Source organism: Clupea harengus, chromosome 13, assembly GCF_900700415.2.
Source record: "Clupea harengus chromosome 13, Ch_v2.0.2, whole genome shotgun sequence".
Taxonomy (NCBI): Eukaryota; Metazoa; Chordata; class Actinopteri; order Clupeiformes; family Clupeidae; genus Clupea; species Clupea harengus.
This window is the reverse complement of record NC_045164.1, coordinates 3,536,704-3,562,592: the sequence shown is the minus strand read 5'-3', so window position 1 is coordinate 3,562,592 and position 25,889 is coordinate 3,536,704. Positions and strand designations below refer to the sequence as shown.

General features: G+C 43.5%; 1 protein-coding gene across 1 annotated transcript in view; it reads left to right on the top strand.

The window, feature by feature from the left end:
* Nucleotides 1–2,370: 2,370 nt before the first annotated feature.
* The window catches only part of tspan15 (tetraspanin 15), a 38,844-nt gene continuing 15,325 nt past the window's right edge, over nt 2,371–25,889 (top strand). The window contains exons 1-4 of the mRNA XM_031579091.2: nt 2,371–2,681; nt 9,201–9,386; nt 15,048–15,122; nt 16,118–16,213. Of these exons, the coding sequence (XP_031434951.1) occupies nt 2,601–2,681; nt 9,201–9,386; nt 15,048–15,122; nt 16,118–16,213 (438 nt within the window). The 5' untranslated portion in view covers nt 2,371–2,600. The remainder of the gene's footprint in view (nt 2,682–9,200; nt 9,387–15,047; nt 15,123–16,117; nt 16,214–25,889) is intronic.

Sequence of the window (25,889 nt, the reverse complement as noted above, 5' to 3'; positions counted from 1 at the left end):
AGCAGAAAGAAAAACTAGAATCCTCAACACTCAGTCAACACTCACATCAAATGAGCATAAATATAAATGACTAGAAGATGACTGTGACTTTTTACAACTTCCTTTCATAGCACCATACAAAGTAAGGGTCCAGAATAGTCCTTCAAATCGATTCAGCCCCAGACAAACAGGATTAATTAAATTGTACTTAACAGCATTTAGTCATGTTTCACAGGGTGAGTGCCCCCTATGTGGAGTATTTCCAAATACCTTTCACTAAACAGCACTGGTCTCAAATGGACAAAAACATTATTAGAGCAGCCTAATCAGTTCACAAAAGGCGAAATCATTTACATGTTGCAAATGCTCCATACTTTACTGCATGTATGTTGTGCATATAACTACAGTAAATGGCTGAATCAATTAATCAAGCTATGTAGTTGGTGTGAAACCACTCATTTAAATACCTCCCACTCGTAATTACCATGTTTTGACATATGGTTGAGGGACATGGTTCTGAGTGTGATTGACAGGTTCACCTGAATGTTACAAACCCCATGGTATTTCCATCAATGTAATTCCCCACTGTAATACATGATTATGTGTTTGGCTTCTCTTTTAGACAGTATGTCCAGTAGAACAGACAATGGTAGCTGCCAATTCTACTGATTAGATTTTGGTTTTTGAGCATCCTATTCTTCTTTTGTTTGTTCTTCTGTATAAATAATTTGATCACATGCTCCAATGGGCAGCAAATCAGCAATCAGAGTGTCAATCTCATAAAAAATGTAAGTCTTGGAGAGGTATGAAAAGTGAGTAGCATGTAGTATGTAGAATGACTATCTAGGAACATGTTCAATCCAAGTTGATGCATCAGTGAAAATATCAAAGATTACATTTTAGACATTCAGGGAATAGCAAAACTATTGAATCATTGAGCTCACTAATTTCATCTAATGTCTTTGTCAAAATATGAATGTCCAATCCGTCAACCAGATAGAAACTCTGCCACATCAATCTACCAACACTTTGTAATAACCACCAGACAAACACCAATGTTTTAACTTTCCATGTTGTGTGTGCAGACAGTATGTGTAGATCTGTCACACAGAGAAGTGCCTCCGATTCTGTGATATTTAATTATACTCTAGGGATAGTGTTACACTTTGTCCGACAGCCTTAAAACAAAGGCACCTTGAACAGATCCAATATTGTCACACAGAAGTTGGATATTACATATGCAAAATAATTAAGTGATTAATGTGTTTCAGTTACCCGAGACAGTAATTCTACAGAAACTCATTTTGGGAGACATGAGAAAGCCCTTGACATTTGCATTATATAAAGTCAGAACAGATCAGTTGATGTCCTACCTATGCCTAACCAAATCAGTTATGTTCAAACTCTGACCAGCCATCTAAATTCTTCATTACAATTGTCTAAATAAAAACCAGCTGTAAAACAATCAGGGAGGCATATCCATTTAAAATCCTTGCATTCTTTGGATGGCAATGACTTTAATTTTAAATGTTTCAGTAAATGCAGAAGGAGCACTTCTGCAAACGGACTGGCCTTCGCCTTTACCATCTGTGGGTTTGTGGTGATGCACACTAAAACAAGTGACATCACCATGAGGCATCATGTGATATTGTGACCACAAAGTGTGCAGGAAGGTGACAACAACCTTTGGCTTTATAATTGTCTAAACCTAAGAACATGGAGAGTAAAGTACAAATTAAGTGCAGTATGGCTGTAATGAAAGTACTCAACATCATATTTCAGTAAAGTTTCAGCAAAGTACATAATTTAGTTCAAAGCAGTTTTTGATACAGAAAGACTGTGATAAAAGGTTTTGTTGCTTATCACAGAAATCTGGTCTGGTCTGCTGGTCTGAAAACACCATAGGTAAGATGGTGATTAGAAAACAGTTATAGCCTACACACACCAAGTGATCTGAAAAATGATAATCAAAACTAATAATAACTATGAAACACTAGTGACATGACACGAAGTTCGTTGTAGTCAAGTAAGTCCACCCCACCTGGGGTTCTGACCCACTTTATAAATACTACAATAAACAACAATAAATTCAACACCGGCTGGTGCAGTTCAGTTAGTTGTCATTGGCATCTCGAATATCATTAGCCAAATATCTCTCCTGTCAACAAAAGGGGGCGAACGGGATGTTTTAGCCTACAAGGCGGCCAATTTGCACCTTCCCATGTGTTGTTGCGCTCCAGCTCTGCGTGTTTACATTAGCCAAGTCTGCTTGTCAAGGAGGAATATCTGCCATTCTCATAGTAGGCCTAATAGAGCATATTGTTTATTAATAGTGCAAACAAACGCTATTCAGTTTATTTAAATCACAGTGCTGACCCGATAGACTACGTTTGGTTCTCGTGTGATACGTGTGAAACGCCATTTCTTCAACCAATAAGTAAAATGTTACTTAAACCAGCTCCAGAGTAGCCAACGCGCATATTTGAAACCTGTATTTTTGTGATGCTGCTGCTGTTGTAATCCAGGCGTGTGCAGCGCGACTCTAGAGTTCCAGGTGAGAGCTGGAACCAGGAAGTATCTGGAGAGTCTGCGGGTGTGGAGTGCGACGGTGCTCATCAAACATGTCAGATGTTAGGTACTGCGAGAGGTGCTCCTACCTGTTTCTAAAGTTCTCTCTCATCATATACGCCACCGTTTTCTGGGTGAGTAACCGTCTCTCCTTTCAGTTAAATCAAATGTTTACTAACTGCTAACGTTAGATTCCCAAGCCGGGTGAAGCGCCACTGCGTCGAGAGCAGTTTGCATGTTAGGAAAGTCATAGTAGGCGGCAGGCTGTTGAGGGCATAATCGTACTTGTGCAAGATCATTATTTGTTTAATAAAACAGCGAACAAAACTTTTTGCGTTTTGCCACTGTGTTTTCGGTATTTTTTTTTTCTTTTGTCGACCTGTTGCTTTCGTTACCTATGTTACGTAGACTCGCAATAAAGCCACACCCTCCTCGTGATAAGAATTATTTGTAAGGCTGCTACCTTTGTACTTGTCATTCACTGAAGCTAGTAAATGGGCCTACTTGTTGGTCGGTTGCAGGCATAGATTATTTCCCTTTGGACTGCACTAGTCTTCAACCAAATAAATAAATAAAGAGAAACACGCTATCGTCAGTAGCCTACACACAGACTATTTATTGTGGGCCTATTGATAGACCATTAAAAGAGAAAACGCAAAGATGTTAAAGGAATTCCTTGTCAGTTTCACCACTGAACGTACCCTGATCAGCCCAACGTTTTATGGAAAACCTACATATATATTTTTACTGTAGGCTATCTTGCTGCACCTGTTCATTCAACACATTCTGTTGTCCAAGGTGACATACAAGGGAGAGAACAGTCAAGCTACGAGCAATAGAGACCTAGTGAAACAATAAATACTATTTCACATAAGAAATAGAAAAAAAGTGCAGGAATGTAAGTGCAAGTTAAGTACTAACCATGACTACCATGACTTAATAATTGGTTATAACAATTCTGCTTTGTTTGTCATCAAAATAAGAGATAAGGTTAAGGTAAGGTTTCTATATTTAGTGGTGCTAATTCATGTTACATAGGCTATTTGTAGAAGGCCAGCTCATAGATGTGGGCCATATACAGTAGTTATATGAGAACCTAAGTGCAATATATTTAGTATAGTCATGTGATCTTGAAGTATGCCGTCTATCTCTTCTGCAGTGGTTTGTGTAAATACATCACAATAGTTTGTGAACTGTTCCAAGATCCATGCCAGTTTAAGTACTGACAGCATGGACCTGGTCAAGGAGACTTGGCTAGTTAATCATCAACATCAGTGTGTGTCACAAATGTCTATTAGAGGAAGATTAGAGAACCTGCACAGTAGTACTTATCGCGTAGAAGCTTCATATACCAATAGTTCAACGAATCATCTCTATTGTCTCGAGAGGCTTGGCTCATATTTTAAGTGTGCCCTGCTGCGCCCAATATGCTTTAGCTAACTGTTTGAATGTAATTTGTTTATAACAATGGGGGGGGGTGTTTTTTTCTGCCAGTCAATGCGATAATTAGAGCTGCATTGTGACAGGTGCCACATATGTCAAAAGAAAGCGCGTTGTTTTTAAATGTCTTGGTAATGTTTACCTAATGCTTTATATACTTGCTGCCTAGCAAAACTTTTTGAAGTGTGAAGGCAAGGATTTGTTTGTTTGTTGTTGTTTTGTTTGTTTTCCTCAGCTTCTTTAAAGTGCATCATAGAGCTCAGGAAGAGCAGAAATGGCTGGTCCCTAGACTTAGTATAAATGTAAGCGCTGTGATAAATATTGGTTGGGACTTATCCAGCCTCAGACTTGTCTTATTCTCCTCTGCCCATCATAAATCTCTGTCTGATAAATGGCTTATGAGGACGATGGATGATGTTGACAAGTACAAAGAGTTTATTTGTCCCAAGAGAAAAGCCCTTGAAGATGCAGTCGACAGTGCATTTTTTCAGTCGTGAACAAATAAACATGCTGAGGGATAGAAATGAGAAGGTTCCCCATTTCTGCGGTTTTATTTATGTCAGTGCAGTTCCTCTAAGAAACTGATTTGTCTGTTGTCAACATTAAGAAGAAGTGTAATGTGTTATTGTCCAGTTAACTAATATTTCACATGAGCCAACATGATAATTGGTTGCCAACAGCAAATATGAGAGGATTTAGCTTTGGTGGCACCATGAGAGGGTAATACGGATCAAAGCGAGAGATACGTTTAGAGAACAAAGCCAGTAGGCCTGGGCCCTCTGCTTGCGTTCACCTAACATGTGGAGGACATGAGCTCACACCAGTGGTACCTAAACATTTTTGGAAACTCTAAATAAAATAGCCCATCCATGAATACTTCGATTTAATTTGTTTATGGTCAGAGATTACAAGTTTTCTTTTGTTTAGCTGTAAGTGGCGTTTGAAATGACAGCAGAACAGCAGAAATTACATGGTCAGATAGTAATGAAGGCTAGAGCACAATGTTAACAATTCTTTCAGGCAAAGCTGGTACTACTGTTGCTATAGAGTTCAAAAGTTCATATGTCTTAGACTTTGGAGGCTCAGAAGCCATTTTAAATGATACTTGGTGTTTACAGCTGTTACGCATGAGAGGGTGCCTCAGTCTAATTTCCCTCCATTTGCATGATTGCATACATGCTGATTTCTTTCGGCAGTCTCGTTCTATCACTCACTCTCCAAAAACAGCACTCTTCTAATGTTAAACCTGTATTAAAATTAGGATGCATCTTGCTATGTTGCCATGTTTTCCTAGGAAATCATAACACATCCTAGTTTTTCTCCATGTCATGGGGATCATCAAGTCATGCAGTAATGAATGGGAAATTATGTTATTGCCTTTCCTCGCATTCAGTGTCTAAATCAAACTCAGTTAGGTGACAATGTGGATGATTGCATTTTGATCGCACCATTCATTTTCAACACTGGTAGACAGTATGTTTCATTCCTCTCTTTATTTCTGTACATTTCCCCTTCCATACACATATCCATACAAACACACACTTTCTTTCTTTCTCTCTCTGTATCTTTCTTTCTTTTTTCACCTTGTCTCACACGCATGCTGTGCTCTCACTATGTTTCTCTCTCTAACTTACTCTCTCTCACTCATTTTCTCTCCATTAGCACTTAACAGAGCAGCTCTGCACAAGAACAGGTCTGCACTTGTCCAGGCCCATCACACCCAACATAAACAATGGCACCAACAGACCTCCCACCTACCCGCATTATCCTGCCATTGAAGGGCCTTTTTCAAGCATACTGTTACACACGTCACAAAGCCAGGTCACACACACACAGGCCTCACAGTCCTGTGCTTTTGTGCCTCCTGTGCTGGTTGTTCTCCATCCCTCTGAGCGGGTCAGCATTCCCACTGTCCTTTAATAACCTTAGCATAGGGGCTGACCTCTGGTAGACACTCACTGCTGATTTTGTAACACATCCGTTCTACACCTCGACCTTCTTGTCTTGTTTCATCTCCTACCGCCCTGAGCTCTGGCTTTGACAGGATTCCATATTGGTATTTAGCACAAAGTCAGCATGACAGCACGTATCCGTGCACTTCTTGGTATTGCTAAGTAATTGTTGGGATCAAGAGCTTGTTTCCACGCATATTTTGAGTATTCAGTTTGTCTCCTGGCAAACATGCTGGGACAGGGTGTCATGGAAATGTGATGTATAGAATAGTCTGTTTTAGTAGTCTGCTCACAACTGCTGTCTGTGTGAGCTCTCCTCTCTGTTGATAAATGGCCCCTTTTGTAGATTAGGAAGAAGCTAAACAAAGCATGGTGCCAGTGGTCTGCGCCTACAATAAATCATGTACAGTTTGCTCAGGGTTGTTTCCAGCTGAAAAGCCCCAAAATGAAATTAATCAATTTGGAGATCCGATCGTGCATTTTTCAATGCTTGTTTGTCTTATGCACAAATGGTAGTTTAAAACATCAATTTACACATAAGTACGTTGAATTTCTCCCTGTCCCCAAGTAATTCGATTTTTGTTAAAGTATGTCTCACACATCTTATAGTGTCCCATAACAACAGCAGCAGCAACCCCAGACATCATTTCGACCTCATACTGGCCACATCAATGTTCATTTCAATTAAGTACCCACAGGCAACACTTGGCCGATCTTTGTGTGTCCACAGTCCGCGTCATATCTGTCCAAATTTGGTCATCACCCTTTTTGACACATCCCTGCCAATATTCAAGGGCTTTGATGACACAGTAAAATAACTTTGGACTCAACTCTTGTCAAACAAGTCTACAGACTCATGCTTATTGAGTCAACCTTTGGGTATTCTCTTATTCAGCGTAAGCTTTCTGTGTCTTTCAGGCCAATACTGTAAGAGCATTGTGAGAACAAAGGTACTCTTGGCCAATGGAGTGTTTCCTTTGCGTTTTCAAAAAGATTTGCCGCCACCCCAAAACGTTTGGAGAGCTCATCCATGTCCACAAGAATGCGCAACAGTGCACACAAAGTTGGAAGACGCGCACACCCAGACGAAAAGCTGCGGTTTACTGATAATGTGATAATACAGCCACCATGGCTAGATAGCCCTTATACCAATCATTTGCCTACGGTGAACTGACAGCCAAATCTTTGAAGTGAGTGCCGAATTGAAAGCGTTTATTGAACCAGGATGGGTGCAATTTCAGAGAGCCACTATTAGCTCGGGAAGCCCATTTTGCGTCAATCCTTGTCACAATGAGTCACGCAGGAGCTTCACGTGCGACAGTCACATATACACACACACATCACACATGTTTCACAGCTGCCAAAGCAGATGGTTTTCCCAGAGTGTGTGGGGTGTTTTATCTTGTGATTTCCCGTGTATATGCGTTTTGGATTGGTTCATTATTTATTTAGTTTGGCTTATTCACGTGCAAGTGGCGGGAGACTGTGTTCCACACATTATGAAGACCTGTTAGAAAATAGCGGGGGATGTCAGTGATTGTTAGCAGTCACCCCAGAGAAACAGCTGACTGATTCCTGGCTTGACTGATTGGCAAGACATTTGGATTGATTTGTTATCCAGTCCAGAGTCATACTGTTGCCTTAAAGGCAAGTCCGCGATTCTGATCGAATACACTTTTTGTCAAATTCAGAATTACTCCTTAGGGTCCTCCACCGGAAGGGAAGGGTGTAATTTGTTTGGCTGTTGAGCCCAAATATCAACAGAATTGTGGACTGCGCCTTTAATGTTGGCATTGATGGCAATGAAATGAAAGTAGATCTGTTAAATGATTGGCTGCTGTAGAGCATTCAGAAACAAAAATAGAGGAGAAGACAAAAATAATGTGAAATATCACTCAGCCGATGTACTGTAATTAATGCAGAGTGTCCAAATGGAACTGAAGTGAGTTAGATGCATCGGTACAACATTTTATCCTGGAACATCACAACCAACATACCAGCTTAAAGTGGACCGGCCAGATGTGACACTGAGCTGCTGCCGATCTACCTCATCCGGTCCAAATCTGAGCCCAGAGTTGGGTTGCTGTCCTTCAGGACTCTACATAGGGCTCTCATGTAGTTTCATTAAGGCAGATGGCTACTACCTGCTGTACCTGCCCTGCTGAGAAGGCAATGGAAACAAAACAAGAGAAAAGAAGAAGAAGCCAGATGCAAAACATCAATTATGCACATACGGCACCGACTGTGTCCAAACTACCGGCTGTGTGGGGTGTATAACCAAACACACGGCAGCCTGTTACTTCGTGAGGGCTGACCATTATAATTACGCTGTTTTGCTAGCACTGATAATGCTAGCTAATTATTGAATTGAGCCAGTGTGAGCCAGAGCCCATCAGCCAATCATCAGCCCCAAGATTAATAAGCATGTATTGTAAGTATTATTAGCCAGCTAATACAAGCACCCTATTTTGTGTGAATGGGACTTACTTGTTTACCAAGCAGAAAATGTGCCTTTTGTGGTGTCCATCTGCTGAATGAAAGGCATTGGGTAAGAGGAAAGGGAATTGCTGGTGTGCAGTTTTTTTTTCCTGGTCTGCAGACCATATGGTGCCCATAATTAGCTGTTAATAAATGTATGCAGGTCCTGCCATGTGGCAGCATCTTCTTAAGAAGCTGTAGTATTAACAAACAGCACTTGGCTTGTGAAATCCTGAAATGTCTACAAATGGAGGGTGCACTTAAAAAGCATGTGGCCAGTAGCAATAATAAGATGTTACTTAATTAACAAAATGAAGTCGGACATAGCCAAATTGACTAATTCAAGATGGCGGCGTGCATTCAAAATGCTGCAGCTCCTTGCTCTCCAGTTTGGTGTTTTGTTTATGTGGTTTTTGTACTCGTTCCAAATTTCGTTGTATGCAAATACAATGACAATAAAGGCTTTTCAATCATCTTTGAGTATCATCACATGGAAAAAGTGAAATTAATACATGTCCCGTCCACTGGAGTGTGTTGTCCGAGACTATTCTGTGTTACAAATCAGGGCCATTGTTTTCATTACATTTACTTTTAGACATTTACTTATTTCTTATAAGTAAGAAGGTGACTCCCCTGCGTAGAACCAGACCACACACTGTACACCTCAGAGGACAGGGGCCAACATATAGTAGCAATCATATGCTCTGAGCTCTTTACTTCTCTGCCCCATAAGGTGTACACATTACACACTATCCCTGTGATTTTGTTTCTTTGTTCTGGCAGCTGATTGGTGGTTTCATCTTGGCCATTGGCATCTATGCGGAGGTGGAGCGCCAGCGCTATAAGACCCTGCAGGGGGCGTTCCTAGCCCCGGCCATCATCCTCATCCTCCTGGGCGTGGTCATGTTCATCGTGTCCTTCATCGGGGTGCTGGCTTCCCTCAGGGATAACCTGAACCTCCTCAAAGTGGTAAGTCCTGGATTTCTCTCACTCACTGACAGGTGACCGTACACACAAACACACACTGATGTGGTGTTTATGGTATTGCCGGAGCCTGCTGGGAATTGAGAGTTGTTCCACAACTCATACGCTCATATTGTGAGTGGACACACACACACACACACACACACTCACTCACTCACTCACTCTCTTTCTCTCTTTCTCTCTCTCTCTCACTCGCACACACATTGACACACTTTAGGTGACACATAATGTAGTCACATGCTCACTTGTGACTGTGAAGACGCAGTTTAGCTTGTTATTCTGAGAAGCAAGTGCTGAAATGTGCATTCACTTTTCAGAGACAAATCAAATCCATAACATTTCTACAACAATATTAGTTGAGATTAGTCTACTTGGCTCTAACAATTCATTTTTTAAGGCAGACACAGGATACAGTATCTGTTAACTACTTTTACTCTGTTTTAACGCCATTATCAACCCAGTTTTAGTGCATCCAATGTTTCATCTAACTACCTACTGTTTATTTATATGAAAAGTTATGAATTCTTTTGCCAGAGCTTTTTATGTTGCTTTTTTGTGATGGGGAAAACAAGTTGCGTTATATACATTCATCGTCAGAATGTTCTTATCTGACTTAATATGGTTCACTAGTTCGCACATCAGAATGGTTCATTTTAGAATTCAACTAATTAGTAATTCGGCTTGGTAGTCAGCTGTGGTCCTGGGATACCTATAGCGAAGATTTTTTCTGTGATGACATCCCCTGTTGATAAGGGGTAATATGTGCTTAAGCTCCTGACACACCAAGCTGACGGTCGGCTGTCATGCAGTGTCAGTGAGCGTCTGCAGCCCTAGTCTTTGCAGTGTCTCCCAGACCGTTGGCACTAGTCGGACCCCAGTCTGCGGCTTTTCGGCCAGTTGAGCACATTGAATCAGTGGCTGAGCCCGCCAGTGAGAGAGATCCCTCTGATTGCCGGTGAAGCATAAAAAAATAAATCTGAGCATTCATTTATCTCTTGTTCTCGACAAAGGTTCAGGAAAACCCCTTGAGCCTGTCACTGTTGTAGGCCTATCCATGGTTTCTCCTTATTTTACACTTCTGCCACTTCCTTTCTTTTTCCACAACCAAAAGAGCCTGGGCTGATAACGCCAGTGCGCCATATTCTTGATTAGAAGTAGCTATATGGTGAAACCGTGTAAACTGAGGTGAGCGAGAGTAGTGTAAAAATGGTAAGCAAATGCTGCTTTGGTTATGGTATGGAGAGTTATTTCCTCTCATGCAGGCACAGATCATGCGTGTTGGCTGTAGTCTTACTCTGGCTGTAGTCTTTGCGGTGTGTTCAAGTGTTACATTTTGGCCCTGACACAGGTGACTTGAGGCGATGCAACAGGCCTTTGTCTCTGCTAGTTATTTGATCTCGGTTTGGTGCGTCCCTGACTGTAGAGCTACTAGTGGGAGAATTGGGTAAAGATGGGATGCTTTGCTATGCTGTGCACATGCCGTGGTAAACAGGTAGGACAGGTTTATATCTCCTAGAATGCAGAAGTTGAGTGAGTGGCAGCTGTCGACCACCCCTGCTCCTACCGAACTTAATTTAGAAAACATAATTTGTTTCACTGATGAGTAACAGGCCATTCAAACAGGCCAAAAGACCAAACCATAAAACCTTAACTCATCTAACCTTCACTTCTTGCTAAGAGTGTAGACGACTGAAGGTTTCATTTCAACTTTGACCCCTTTGAGGGGCCTTGAAGTGGGCCTCACAGGGGCTTCACTGTAATGGCCAAAGTAATGGCCGCAGGTGGCGAGACACTGAGACACAAACACCTCCCGTGACTGTGGCTAGACCACCCGCTTCTCCAGGAGCTCAGTCAGCCACTGACCTTTACCATAGAAGGCCAGCCATGCACTCTCTCTCTCTATCTAGAGTCCATCTAACGAGGTGTGCGCTTCATTCCTCATACAGCACATCTTTGAAAGCCCCAGAATGTTCCATTGAGAATGCTCTCCTGTGATGGGGTGGCACATCTAGGTTCATCTCTCTGTCTCTTTTTCTTTCCTTCAACAACATTTTCCTGTCTCTCTTGAACCACTTGAGTTGCAGAGTGGACAGAGCTCTCCTTCATGTACACACCAGGGCTTGGCGAAGCTTGAGATACACTGGAATGTTCTTTGAGCTTTATTAATTTATTTTCAGTCTGACCGAAAGCTAATACTCGCAACAGCAACTGCAGCTTAGATGTAGTTGTTGTATAGATGTGACCGGTAGTATGTTTATATGAGAAATATATATATTTCCACCTGGGAATATCACTATTACTACTACTATATCCTGGTATGACACTGGAAAAATCCTTTAAAACAACAATATCATTGACAGCGTTTCTCATGTGTTTTAAAGGTACAAAAAGTATTTTTCATTGTTTAAAAAATACAAAATTTCACACAGTTTACATAGTGTTCCTATATTTACCCTGATATTTCAAGAGTTTATTTGAGTCTTTAATTGCACTTGTTTACATTTCCCTGAAAATGAAAAACGGATTAAATATATTCACACATGTAACGAAGACCCAGAATGCTGCATTATTGAGAAATACTGTGCTGTTCCTCCTGTCACCTCACAACTGCACCTGTATGGAAGATTATTTTACATTATTTATGAAAACAAAAACTAATGAATTGCACATTTAAGTTCACTTAGGATTACTTTTGTCTGAGCAAAATCCTGTTCAGTTTTTTAATAAAAGTGTCTCAGCCAGTACTCAACAGTACACCTAAAGACTAGAGTGGGGATAGCATCCAGGCCAGTACTCAACAGTACGCCTAAAGACTAGAGTGGGGATAGCATCCAGGCCAGTACTCAACAGTATGCCTAAAGACTTGAGTGGGGATAGCATCCAGGCCAGTACTCAACAGTATGCCTAAAGACTTGAGTGGGGATAGCATCCAGGCTGCAGAGGTCAACTGCACAGCTGGGTGTATCCCATATTCCCTGGAGCCTGTCTTTGAAAACATGGGGCTCTAAAGGTCAGGTCCATTAGGGATAATGCTTCACAGGTTGTTGATTATGATCTTTTTAGACCAGTGGACCGTGCCTCTTTTAAAATGCAATGAATTCATCTCTTGGCTTGATCAATAAGATATTGTATAATACAAGGTACAGCATTTCTAGTCATTATTAAAGTTCATTATTCAGTTTTATTCACCAATTTGGATGAGCATGATATCAGATGAGTCCTTAAGAAGTGAGGTATCTGTGTGAAGCCTGTCATTTTTTAAGTTGCATGACTGCTTTAATGGGTTTTGGGTCATACTGAGCCATTGCCCATATTTACTTTGGCATGGATAAAGTTTAGCGTCTTCTCCTTGGCCAGTATCATCTCTTTCAGGATGAATGCATGTAACCTCGATTGGTTATGTCAAATGAACACTACAGAAAGAGAAAAGTACACTGTCTGTCATAACACATTGACCGGGCTGCACCATTTATGCTGCACTCACCCAAAGAATAGTTGACAGTCTTTGCTGTGGGCAGCAACTTAATCGCGCAGGATCAAGGACAGCAAGAAGACCAGGCAGAGAGGAATGTGCATCTGTTCGCTTTGAGGAGAAGGTGAAGGCAAGTAAGAGCATGCTGTTGTCACAGTTGCTTTGGTATGACCCATCGGGTCAGCTTGGATTACTGATATGACACCCACAACAATGGCAAAAAACAGTGATTAGGCTTGCATACGTGCAAAGCAGGCATGGGGAAAATCTTTTTAAAATGCACACCACTACCTGTAAGGACTTGATGAACATATTAACAGAGATCATGAGTGGTGATTTAAGGTTAGAAATCAGTCAGTTTTCCCATTTCCCCATGTTCCCGATGACCGTCATATCTGCAAGAATCAAATGAATCGCATCCACATCAGTTGCCAAAGAGAAAAGCTGTGGGTTTACCTTGAAGGACTTAAAAGACATCAGTTGTCCGGAAAATGTTTCGCACAAGGAATCAAGTACTTACAACAAGAAATAAATCAGTCTTCAGTATAACATAACCTTGAAGATGCAGTGAACATTTTTCTCTGTTTAACTTTGCCCCAATCAGCCCTGTAGACTGCTGTTGCCGCTGTTACCACAAAAGCAGAAAAAGAGCTTGAGCAGCTACTCGTGAGAAGCACCCTCCTCTAACAAACCCTTATGCCAGTGTCCTGCAATTGCCCTTGATATAAATGCATGACAGTGCACTGTATCTCCGTCTCTGTTTCTCCCTTTATCAGGAACTGATCAGTGCTGCAGCAGTGCCTCGAAGGACTTACTGCTCACAAAGCACAAAACACCCAACATGCTATTCATATTCCACACATGAGACACACCTTGAATTTATATAGCATGTTGTGTGTTTTCATCTGTGCAGTTCAGTTCAGTTCACCCATAGATGCTGTGTTGGGTCATATGTTCAGGGATGGATTGTGAGGTCAAGCAATTCTGATAAGGCATTAGAGGGCAGTTGTCTACCCACACCACATGGACTCTTTCTCGTTGACCAATTTGCATTTTAAGAGAATCATTATGCAAATACTCAGCTATCCCCTGTTCATTTCCTTTTTTTTTTTCAACATCATATGCACCCATCCTCATCTTGATCCTATTGTGAGAGTGAACTTTTTTCACCATGTTAGAAAATTGACACTTTGACCAAATGCACATTTTCCTTTTAGTCAACTGTCAAAGACCCCATGTTTATCCAGATGTCCAGATGTGCTAATATATGAATATCATATATTCAAGTACGTGGACAACACCACTATCATTGGAATTATCAATAACCCAGTACCGCCAAGAGGTGAATTGAGCTGTACTTGCCTTAGGCAAGTATTATGTCAAAAAACACCTGTTGGTCCATTTCTATGAAGCTATCCTTAGAGAGCCTCCTCACATCATCCCCTGCTGTCTGATGCTGGAGCTCAGACAGTCGCACCAAGACAAAACTGGACCAGATTGTCACTTAAGCCTCCAACGTAATTGGTTGTGACCTTCCACCAGTCAACTCGCTTTATATTAAGTGCACCTTCACCCACGTAGCTAAAATAATCTGCTCACCTGCTCTCCCTCTCACCAGGGCAAACACTCCTGAATAATAACCCCCAGCCCACCATCTCCTCCATCCCCACCCCCCTGTGGAAGATGCTACAGGTCTATCAACCAAAATCACTCGATTCAAACAATCTTCTTTCCTACAGCAGTCGGAACACTTAACACCCCTTGCTAGCCCCTCTTGCCACAAGTTCCCAGATACTGACCTGAAATGCACTATATGCACTGGACTGAACTCAGACTGGGTTTTTTTTTGCAGGGGCACGTCGATCTTTGGACTTCCACCTGTTGGGCTACTTGATATACTGTGGAAATAAACTACATATTCTCACATTCATGTGTTTCCATTTTGTTGTGTTGTAACGGTTTACGGTGCCTGTATGCTTGTTTCTCTCTCTCTTTCTCTCTCTTTCTCTTTCTCTCTCTCTCTCTCTCTCTCTCTCTCTCTCTCTCTCTCTCTCTCTCTCTCTCTCTCTCTCTCTCCATTTGCACCGGAACTGAGCTACCATGCTGTACCAAAACAGTTACCACCAACATCATTGCGTGGAAATAATGAAAGTATCTGTGTCATTGCCTTGCAGTTTCTCTACATGCTCAGCGTCTGTTTAATCCTGGAGCTTCTTGGAGGAATCCTGGCTCTTGCATTTAGAAACCAGGTAAGAGAAATTAGCCAGCATCCTGTTTCTGCACTATAATATACACTATAACAGCAACTCAAGCATCACTCGAGAGGAACAACTGCTTCAAATTTGTGAATGCATTAACCAGGGCTCTTATAAAACCTCTGCAAAATAGGACACATACAGGAAAAAGGCAATCATAGGTTCATCGCAGAGAACAGGTGACATTATTATAATTATTTTCATTGTAGCAGAGGCTCAGTCTGGGTAATTTTGAGATGCCATTTTGTGAAAGCATTTTTATTCAATCAAAAAAGAAAGCTTTTACAATTTACAAGCACACATAATGCGCATATTTCTGTAACTTTTTTTAATAGACTTCTGGCACACATCTTTTAGCGCCTTCCCAGTCGGAAACACTTTAGCAGTTACCACTGCCAAAGCACCAGGCATAGCCCGCTACACAATCCGAAGCTTTCAGCACCTGCTTGGCTTAGCGTTTGTATATTTTTAGGTAAATCCTCAGTGTCTGTCCATTACACTCTGAACCCACTCATGGAGTGCTCGCCTCAAATATTAATGAGTGAAGAGCAGCTCAATCTCATCTCCGGCCAGCTAGTCTCTTTGTTCCTCTGAGTGGCGGAGGATGGAGTGGCTGCATGACTGTGGTCAGATGAAAGCCATGGCCTTTGGGGAATTGCTCACTCAAGTGAATGAGTATTGTCATGGTGTGAGTGAGAGCGAGTGAGTCCAGGGGCTGGCTGTTTGTCTCATTTTGCCAGTTCATTTGTTTTAGACAGAGCCAAGGGTTATGTGTTATGTCGTTTACATTTTTCCAAGAATAACACACGTCCTCCCTCCTCTTCAGTAGCTACACCGTGTCCTCTTGAGTGAAACACCTCCTTTCAGTCCTGACCACAGGTTGTGGTTACGAACTGACTCAAGTGACCCGAAGTAAATTACTCAAACTTGAAAATGGTGCTGTATGAAAATGTTTAACTTCATGTCCTGGTTTTTTCACCCTTGCGCAGACAGTGGACCTGCTAAACAAAAACATCCGAAAAGGCATGGTGAATTATTACGACGATCTAGACTTCAAAAACATACTGGATTTTGTTCAAAGAAAGGTAAGGTTTTTTTCAGTACAGGTTTTCAAGTTTTTTTTTCATGTACAGCCTACAGTAAAAAGCATCTGATATTTGAAGACACTCACCACACCTTCAGTCACTGTAATGTTCTGTTTAACACGCCTAGGAGCTCTTTTTTGTCTCATAATGTATTGTGGCGAGCTACCATGGAAGAGGGCTATGTGGAGACAGGAATCTCGGTTTTAAGGCAGTTCCTGTGCTCTATACACTGCACGACCCCAGGAGTGCCACTTTATTGGCTTTGCAACGCAAAACGAGGGGAATGAGAGGCAGGTCTTGCATTACACTGAAGGTGATGATGCTGACAGTGGACATATCGCTAAACTAACACAAGCATTAAAGGCCCCGTCACACCATGACGTTCTGGTCAACGTTCTCTGAACTTTCTAATCGTTCAATTTCGAGCGTTCTAGGGCGATGTGGACACATCTGGCGTGTGACTTAACGTAAGAATAGCGTAGGACTGACGCATGACTACTAGCGTGGGACTCACGCACGAGGAGCATGTAACAGCGACTAAAGTGACGTGTCACTGGTGAGCGACAAACGTGTGCTGACGTGTCTGCTACTAGCGCTGCTGCAGGTAAGAAGATGATAAATGCTGCTGAAAGTAAGAAGAATACAAAGCCTCTTTCACTAGCAATGTCTTCGGACGAAGATTTACTGTTATTTACTGATATTACTGTGATTTACGAAATAACGGGCGTTATTCCTGGGGTTTTATGTTATTAAAATAAATGATATAAATTTGACACTGAATTTGTGTTTCTCAATGTTTATTATTAGAAAACATCAACACATCCACACACATTGTCCATTTCACAAGAGTCTTCATATCATATCCATCTGCCATGGAACAGCACCAGCTATAACAGTGCTCAGCTATGTTCAAGTTCAGTACATCTACTTAATGCTGGCTCAAGCAAGCATATACCCTCCACTCCGCTTTTTGCTAGATTATGCAATGACCTTGCATGACATGATAGCATTGAATATGTTGATGTATAGTGCACAGAATAACGTTTGCAATGATGTAAGTTGCGTTTGTTGATCACGTATGGTTAATAACATATTAATTGTAGAAGGGACATGATAAAATCAAGATCTTCCCTTGGTGAAAAAACTTTCGCCGAAATCTTCCTACGAGAGATGGGTTAGGTGCTCAAATTTCCCTGGATCAAAGAGGACGTTAGTAGGCATGTCCAAACTAAAAATCACGTCTCAGGATTGCTGCGCACATAAGTTATTTCGGGTGCATCAACTGTACTCAGTCTACCCTACCCAACGACTGACTACCATAGCCAAACGCGTGCAAAGTTAATAAAACGTTCCACGAAAGTTCTCCAGCGTTTAAATTAAACGTTGAAGAACGCTGATCTCCATGAGAACTTTTGTGCATGTTCAAAACTTTTTATTTGGACCAGCGTTCTCCGATCACCGACGATTACCGACGATTACAGCGTTCACCAGCTTTCAAACAAAGCTCTTCTGGCGCAATACCAGCGACCATGCACGATCACCAACGTTTCCTCTAACATCATAGAACGTTGACCAGAACGTCATGGTGTGACGGGGCCTTAAACAGCATCACACACAGACAAAATGATGACATTAATACACGCTACCACAGGACACAAAAGGGAGGCATGAACCACATCAACAGACACCCTAACAAACCAAGTAACAGAATAAACATTCACTCCCATGGCATGCTGGGAAGCCACTCCACAGTCTGTCGCTCCTGCATACCAGAAGCATTCGCCACCCTAACACATTACACATGTCAGAATTTAGAATATGAATATGTTAGAGTTTAGAATACATTTGTGGTTTTAACAAGAGATGCATTTCCGTGAGAAAATGTGAAGTGTGATTGCTCAACAGCAGCAGGGGATCACTAAACCTGGCCCAGCAACACTACCCATAGTTGGGTATTTACCCGATATGCTGGGCTATTGTGCAGAATAAACTTAAGGCTGATTGGGAATGTAGGGTTTAAATAATCCACAGTTAGTAGTTTCTGCATTTATTTAAATATGAATGTCCATGAAGTGGGTTAAAGTACGCAATGTAAGCTGTAAACATTAACGTTAGTGTCCTATGTTGCTGTTTGCCAAGTTTGGTCACCTAGGGTTAGCTGTTGGCTGGAGCTAGTTGAGTGACTAACTTAATTATCATAGATATTAAGTTACCTTGTCACTTTTAATTAAAACATCAGCTGAAATGTAGACTGTTTTTAATCTGCATTGGTGGTGGTATCTTCGTTTATTTGAAAATGACAGCAGATGAGCAGTAATATGTTTGAATGGCTCTGTTTCCTACTCGCCCCATAACATACACATAAAGATAAACAAAAACAATCTTTCCTATTATAAATCTAAAGGTCAGGTATTTTGCAGATGCTTTTGTCCAAAGCAACTTTAAATGCTTCCTGCTTTGGCTCAGAATCGAGTTCCACATTATCATGAAATGTCACATACCGGAAAATCTCTGATTTTCTGAACAGCCAGATATGTAAACTTAATGGCGTGGTTGAAATAACAGATTATAGAGCTCTATAATCTTTGTCCGCCAGCTATGGCAGCTATGGCAGCTACATCCTGTAGCCTACAGCTGGCAGAGCGAGTAACGTCACAATAGGCGAACATTCCACCATTTAATTTAAAACGGAAAAAAGGGAAGAAAAACGATAAAAACAAAAGAACAATAGGGGGCGCTGCAAACGAGTTTACAAGAACAGGATTAGGATGGACGTTTTGTCGGCAGAGAAAACGTATGGCCCAGAGATACCGTATTGAAACCGGAAGTGGGTGATTTACTCCGTTTGATTGGCTAATAACAGGACCTTTACTTTTTCGTTGAGAAGTTATGTTGATCGCCTGACTTTTAAACAATCGTTTTTTTCTTTAATTATTATTATTTTTGTGAAGTTATATAATTTTCCCCAAAAACCATCGATTGTGTGTGTGTGTGTGTCTGTGAGAGTGCTAGCTTGAGCTAACCAACACACCGTATAGCTACCTTGAGCTGCCCAAACACTGTATAGCTAGCTAGGTCAATTACCTTGCCTAAGATACTGTAATTTAAGCTAACCAATGACCTCATTTCCCCCATAACCCATTGATTGTGTGTGTTTGTGATGTGTAACATATATCCTTTATCAGTCATTCAAGTTATTTACGTTTTTGTTTATTTACCGCTAGCGATTACACGACACACAAGTGTAATTCAATTGCTAGCTAGCTAGCTAGGTAAATTAGCTCGCGTAAGATACTGTAATTTTTAGCTTACCTATTACTTAATTATCACACAAAAAACATCGATTACGTGTGTTTGTGATGTGTAACATCAGTCATTCAAGTTATTAACGTTTATTTACCGCTAGCGATTACACCGACACAAGTGTAATTCAATCGCTATTAATGTTGAACTTGACCTCTAACAACGTGACACAACATTAAAAGTTAGGCATCGACATGGTTCCTTAAGAATAAAACAAAGGTCCTTGTCCATTTCTGTTCAGGTCATGTGACAAGTTTTATCCAACCAGAGACCGGAGTAGTGACGACTTCCGGTTTCAATACGGTATCTCTGAGCCATACGTTTTCTCTGCCGACACGTGTCAGAGCGGTGTCGATATCTCAAAAGCGCGAGGAGCAGAAATGGCCCCAAAAAAACTTTAAGAAGAGCAATAGTGCGTTTGCTTATGATTGAGCAACCACACTAATAAATAATGAATAACGTCTCGGTTACTTACGTAACCTCGGTTCCTTAAGCAGGAACCAGATATAACAGTATGGTACATGACGTCAGTCATGGGGTACAAATCGAAGCATTTATCTATTCACGCCTGAAAGGCCGCGAGATCTGTCAGCGCGCGCTCCTGGCCCCGCTTCCCAGGAGTACTATAATATCATTACGCGCCCTCAGATCTGCCTTGGAAAGAAACTGAGCAAGACAATCAATCCAAGGTAACACTGTACACGCCAACTTTGTTATATCTGGTTCCTGCTTAAGGAACCGAGGTTACGTAAGTAACCGAGACGTTCCTTATCGCAGTTCACTGCGATATAACAGTATGGGACCCTATACATTCCCGCGTGATAATACAGTGGCAGCCAATTACACACACCAGCTTTATTGAAGCCTTTGCCCTCATAGAGGTTCATACGGCCGCTGGCGGTGAACATGTTAACAGGGCAACCTTTATCATAGGCGGCAAGGATCGCGATCCTGCGCCTGTAGGAAACCACCCTGGAGTGTTTCATGTGCAACAAACATGTAGACACCGATGAACACACTTATCATATACATCGTTCTCAGGTCAGGGGATTCAGATATCGCTTGCCTGCAGAACACCATGAATGTTGGTCCACCTTTATCATAGGCGAAAGGGATCCGTGATCCTGCGCCCGTAGGAAAACCCTGGGATGTTTCATGTGCAACATAACATGTAGACACTAATGAACACACTTATCATATATATCTTTCTCAGGCCAGGGGATTCAGAGATCGCTTGCCCGCAGAACGCTATGAAGAAAACTAGGTTCAGCCACATCTAACATATAGAAGCTCGGTTTTGATAGAGGTCTGCCTTTTGCACGTGCACCGAAGCACACAAATAGCTGATCTGACTGTCTGAAAGCTCTAGTGCGCTCTGCGTAACAGCGGAGAGCGCGCACTGGACAAAGCTTATTCAAACGTTCCTCCTCTGCTGACGCAAAAGGAGGAGGCGAGAAAACTGCTAATTCAATCACCTGATTGCGGAATGGGGTTACCACCACTTTAGGTGTGTAAGCAGCATTAGGTCGCATAACCACTCTGTCACCAGCGATCGAGAACTGAAGGCACGATGGACTGACTGACAGGGCTTGCATGTCACCAACGCGTTTTGCTGACGTTAACGCCAGCAGCAGCGCGGTCTTTAAAGAGACGAACTTTATGTCCACTGTCTCCAGGGGCTCGAACGGAGGCCCTGTGAGAGCACGTAACACCACTAGCAGATCCCAAGACGGTATGAGGTGTCTCTCTGGCACCCTGAGCCGTCTCACCCCCGCCATAAAGCGTGACGCTAGCCGGTGACTGCCAGGAGAACTGCCATTAATGCCTGCGTGGCAGGCTGAAATGGCAGCCATGTACACTTTGAGAGTAGAAGCCGCCTTCCCCTCATCAAACAACTGCTGTAGGAATTCTAGAATAACGCCCAGCGCACAGTTAATGGGGTTGTGCTGACGCGCAGCACACCACCGCTCAAAACTGCGCCACTTCAGCGTATACAGAGCCCGTGTTGATACAGCTTGGGCACTCTGTATTGTAGCCACCACCGCGTCCGACAAGCCTGACGCTATGAGCCTGCACCTTTCAGGTGCCAGACTCTGAGACGCCACCACTCCGGATGTGGGTGCCACACTGTCCTGTGCGCCTGCGTTAGGAGGTCTCTCCACAGAGGCAGCTCCCAAGGCTGCTGCACTGACATATTGACCAGATCTGCCGCCCACGGCTGATTGGGCCAGTGGGGGGCTATCAATATCAATTCCCTGCCCTCGTCCGCAATCCTGCACAGCACCTGCTGGAGGAGCGGGATCGGGGGAAAAGCATATAGGGGTAGAGCTGGCCACTGGTGGCCCAGCGCGTCTATGCCTAGTGGGGGATCGTCGCCCCCTAGCGAGAACCAGAGCGGGCAGCAGGTGTTCTGCCTGTTCGCGAACAGGTCCACCTGCGCCTTGAAAAAACGCACCCAGATCTGACCTATCGCTTGTGGGAGAAGGCACCAGTCTGCTGCTCGAGGATCGCCCCTCGATAACAGGTCTGCACCGTAGTTGAGGTGACCTGGTATATGAACTGCCCTGAGGGACAGGACGTGCCTCGCTGCCCACAGGAGCAGGCGAGTCGCCCAATGGTGTAGTGACGGGGAGCGCACTCCGCCCTGGCGATTTATATACGCCAAGGTCGCAGTGTTGTCCGTCCTCACTAGTACATGCTGACCACTCAGCCTGGGCAGAAAGTGTTGTAGAGCTAGGACTACTGTTCGCAGCTCTAACATATTTATGTGAGACGCGGCCTCTGTCACCGACCAGAGACCGTTCACGCCTCTCCCTTCGCAGACAGCTCCCCAGCCTTTGGTGGAAGCGTCTGTGGTCACCACCACACAACGCGACACTATGCCCATAGTGCCCGACGCGGCGAGAAACCAGGGGGTTCTCCAGATCGCCAGGGCTTTCCTGCATCTGGAGGACACCACTACTCTGCGATGCCTGTCTGTGACTGCGTTGAGCTTCATAGACAGGTACCATATTTGGAATGGCCACATGCGCAACATCCCCAACAGGAGCGCTATAGCGGCCGACGCCATCATTCCTAACAGGCGTTGGCAGCACAGCGACGAGACTGACTTTCCCCGTCGGAACTGGCGCACGCATGTTTTGATGGCATTAATCCGTTCTTGAGACAGCCTGACCTCCATGGAGGTGGAGTCTAAAATCATACCCAGAAAATGCGTAACTTGCCTGGGGCAGAGAACGCTTTTTTCTCTGTTTATTACAAAGCCTATTCGATACAGGTGCGCCACCACTAGATGGCCGTCCTGCACTGCTGCAGCCTTTGAATGAGAAGCAATTAACCAGTCGTCCAAATAATTGTAAACGCGTAAGCCGCGTAGACGTAATGGGGCGACGGCTGCCTCTACGCACTTTGTAAATACCCTCGGCGCTAGGGACAGGCCGAATGGGAGTGCGTTGAATTGGTACGCTATTCCTCCGAACGCAAACCTCAGATATCTCCGATGTCTGTGGTGGATCGGAATGTGGAAATAAGCGTCTTTTAAGTCTATCGGTGATGGCGGCGCGTATGGACGCAGCGGCTTCTAGCTCTCCAGTTTGGTGTTTTGTTTTTATGTTTTTGTATTTGTTTTTTTGTTTGTTAGTCAATATTTGTGAAGCAAATTACGTGTATAGCCGCCAGGACTTAATTGACTTTGGATGGCAGCAGAAGCTATCCGTAACACGGAATTTTCAGTGGACCCACAAAATACCCGAGGACATTGCAAGATTACCGGGGTCTCCGTGGATTGTTGGCGGACCTAGCAAGCGACGTAGGCGGCGTAGGGACAGGAAGCAAAAACGAGGAAGCCGGGCAGGTCTGCTTACAAGGCTACGTAAACAACCCCATAAACCACCGCTTCCGAGCATCTTTCTCACCAATGCTAGATCTATCACCCATAAAATGGATGAGTTGGAGCTACATGTCACAGCAAACCATTTAATTCGGAATTGTTGCGTGATGATCATAACTGAAACCTGGCTTCACCCGTTAATTCCTGACGCTGCAGTGAGACTAGCGGACCGCTCAATCCATAGGCAGGACAGGAACATGGACTCGGGTAAGAGCAGAGGAGGGGGACTTTGCATTTATGTACACAATGATTGGTGTAACAACAGCAACACAATAGACAGTCACTGCTCACCGGACTTAGAAATGCTATCAATGATGTGTAGACCCTTCTACTTGCCACGGGAGCTAACGGTTGTCATAGTAACAGCTGTTTACATACCACCGGATGCAAACGTTAGCGCAGCACTCTCTCAGCTGTACGCTACCGTTAGTAAACATCAACAGGCTCATCCAGACGGAGTGCACATCATAGCAGGTGACTTTAATCAAGCGTGCTTGAAGACAGTGCTACCTAAGTTCACCCAATATGTCAAGTGTGCTACCAGAGGGAACAATACACTCGACCACGTATACTCCAACTTAAAGCATGCCTACAGAGCCACACCCCTACCCCACTTAGGACAGTCAGATCACCTTTCACTGCTCCTCATCCCGGCATACACACCGCTCGGGAGGAAGACAAAACCTTACATTAAGAACATAAAAATCTGGCCCGAGGGAGCTCTCTCTCAACTGCAGGACTGCTTTGAACATACAGTGTGGGACATATTCGAACAACAGGACCTGGAGGAATATACAGGAACTGTACTGTCCTACATCAATCATTGTACAGACACTGTGACTGCAGCCAAAAGGATTCGGGTGTATCCTAACCAGAAACCCTGGATGACAAGCAAGGTCAAGACCCTACTCCAGGAGCGGAACTCCGCCTTCAGGTCAGGTGACAAGAACCTTTACAGTACTGCTAGAGCCAACCTGAAGAGAGGCATCAAAGATGCCAAGAAGGCTTATAAGGAAAAAATCGAAGACCATCTCACTAATAATAATCCAAGGAGAGTGTGGCAGGGAATTCAAAACATCACCAACTACAAGAACAGCAACACCAGCACTGTCCACGCTGATGTCTCACTGGCAGAGGAACTTAATCATTTCTTTGCCCGTTTTGAGGTCAACAGGCCCACCACAATTGCACTGACTCCACCAACCCCCAGCAGCCACACTCTCACCCTACAAGAACACGAGGTGAGATGTGTGCTCAAATCAGTGAGTACAAGAAAAGCTGCTGGCCCCGACGGAGTATCTGGAAAGTTACTCAATTCCTGTGCCAACCAACTCGCTGGGGTCTTCACTAAGATCTTTAACCTTTCTCTCACTCTAGCCACCATCCCACCCTGCCTAAAATCAGCTATCATCATCCCCGTCCCTAAGAAACCAGCCATCAACAGCTTGAATGATTATAGACCGATTGCACTTACACCTGTAATCATGAAGTGCTTTGAGAAACTGGTTTCACGGCACATCAAATCAACCCTTCCCCCCACATTTGACTCGCATCAGTTTGCTTACAGAGCAAACAGGTCCACGGAAGATGCCATCGACGTAGCCCTCCACACCGCACTGAGCCACCTGGAACTCCGTGGAACCTATATAAGAATGCTCTTCATTGACTACAGCTCAGCTTTTAACACTATCATCCCTGACATACTAGTCAGCAAACTAACTGCACTAGGCCTCTCCCCCTCCATCTGCACCTGGATAAAGGACTTCCTCTCAAACCGCCCACAAACTGTAAAACTCGGTCCCCACCTTTCCTCCACCATCACTCTAAGCACTGGCTCTCCACAAGGCTGTGTGCTGAGCCCACTACTGTACTCCTTGTACACCCATGACTGTACTCCAACCCATCCCACCAACACCATCATTAAATTTGCTGACGACACCACCGTGATCGGGCTCATATCAGAAGATGACGAATCAGCGTACAGGGATGAAGTACAGAAACTGACAGTGTGGTGCTCAGACAACAATCTGTCACTGAACACCACAAAAACGAAAGAATTAATTCTGGACTACAGAAGGCAAAGTGCAGTTCCGGCCCCACTCTACATCAACGGGGACTGTGTGGAGAAGGTCCACACCTTCAAATTCCTAGGAGCCAATTTATCAGATGACCTCTCATGGTCTGTCAACACCTCAGAGACAGTAAAAAAGGCACAGCAGCGACTACACTTCCTGAGAGTACTCAGGAAAAACAACCTGGAGTGTAAACTGATGGTGGCCTTCTACCGCACCACTATCGAAGGTGTACTAACCTACTGCATCTCGGCGTGGTACTCCGGTTGCACCGCAGCAGACAAGAGAGCCCTCCAAAGGGTCATCAACACAGCACAAAAAATCACTGGCTGCTCACTGCCCTCCCTGGAATCCATTGCCCGCTCCCGCTACCTTAGCAGGGCCAATAACATCTTAAAAGACTCCTCTCACC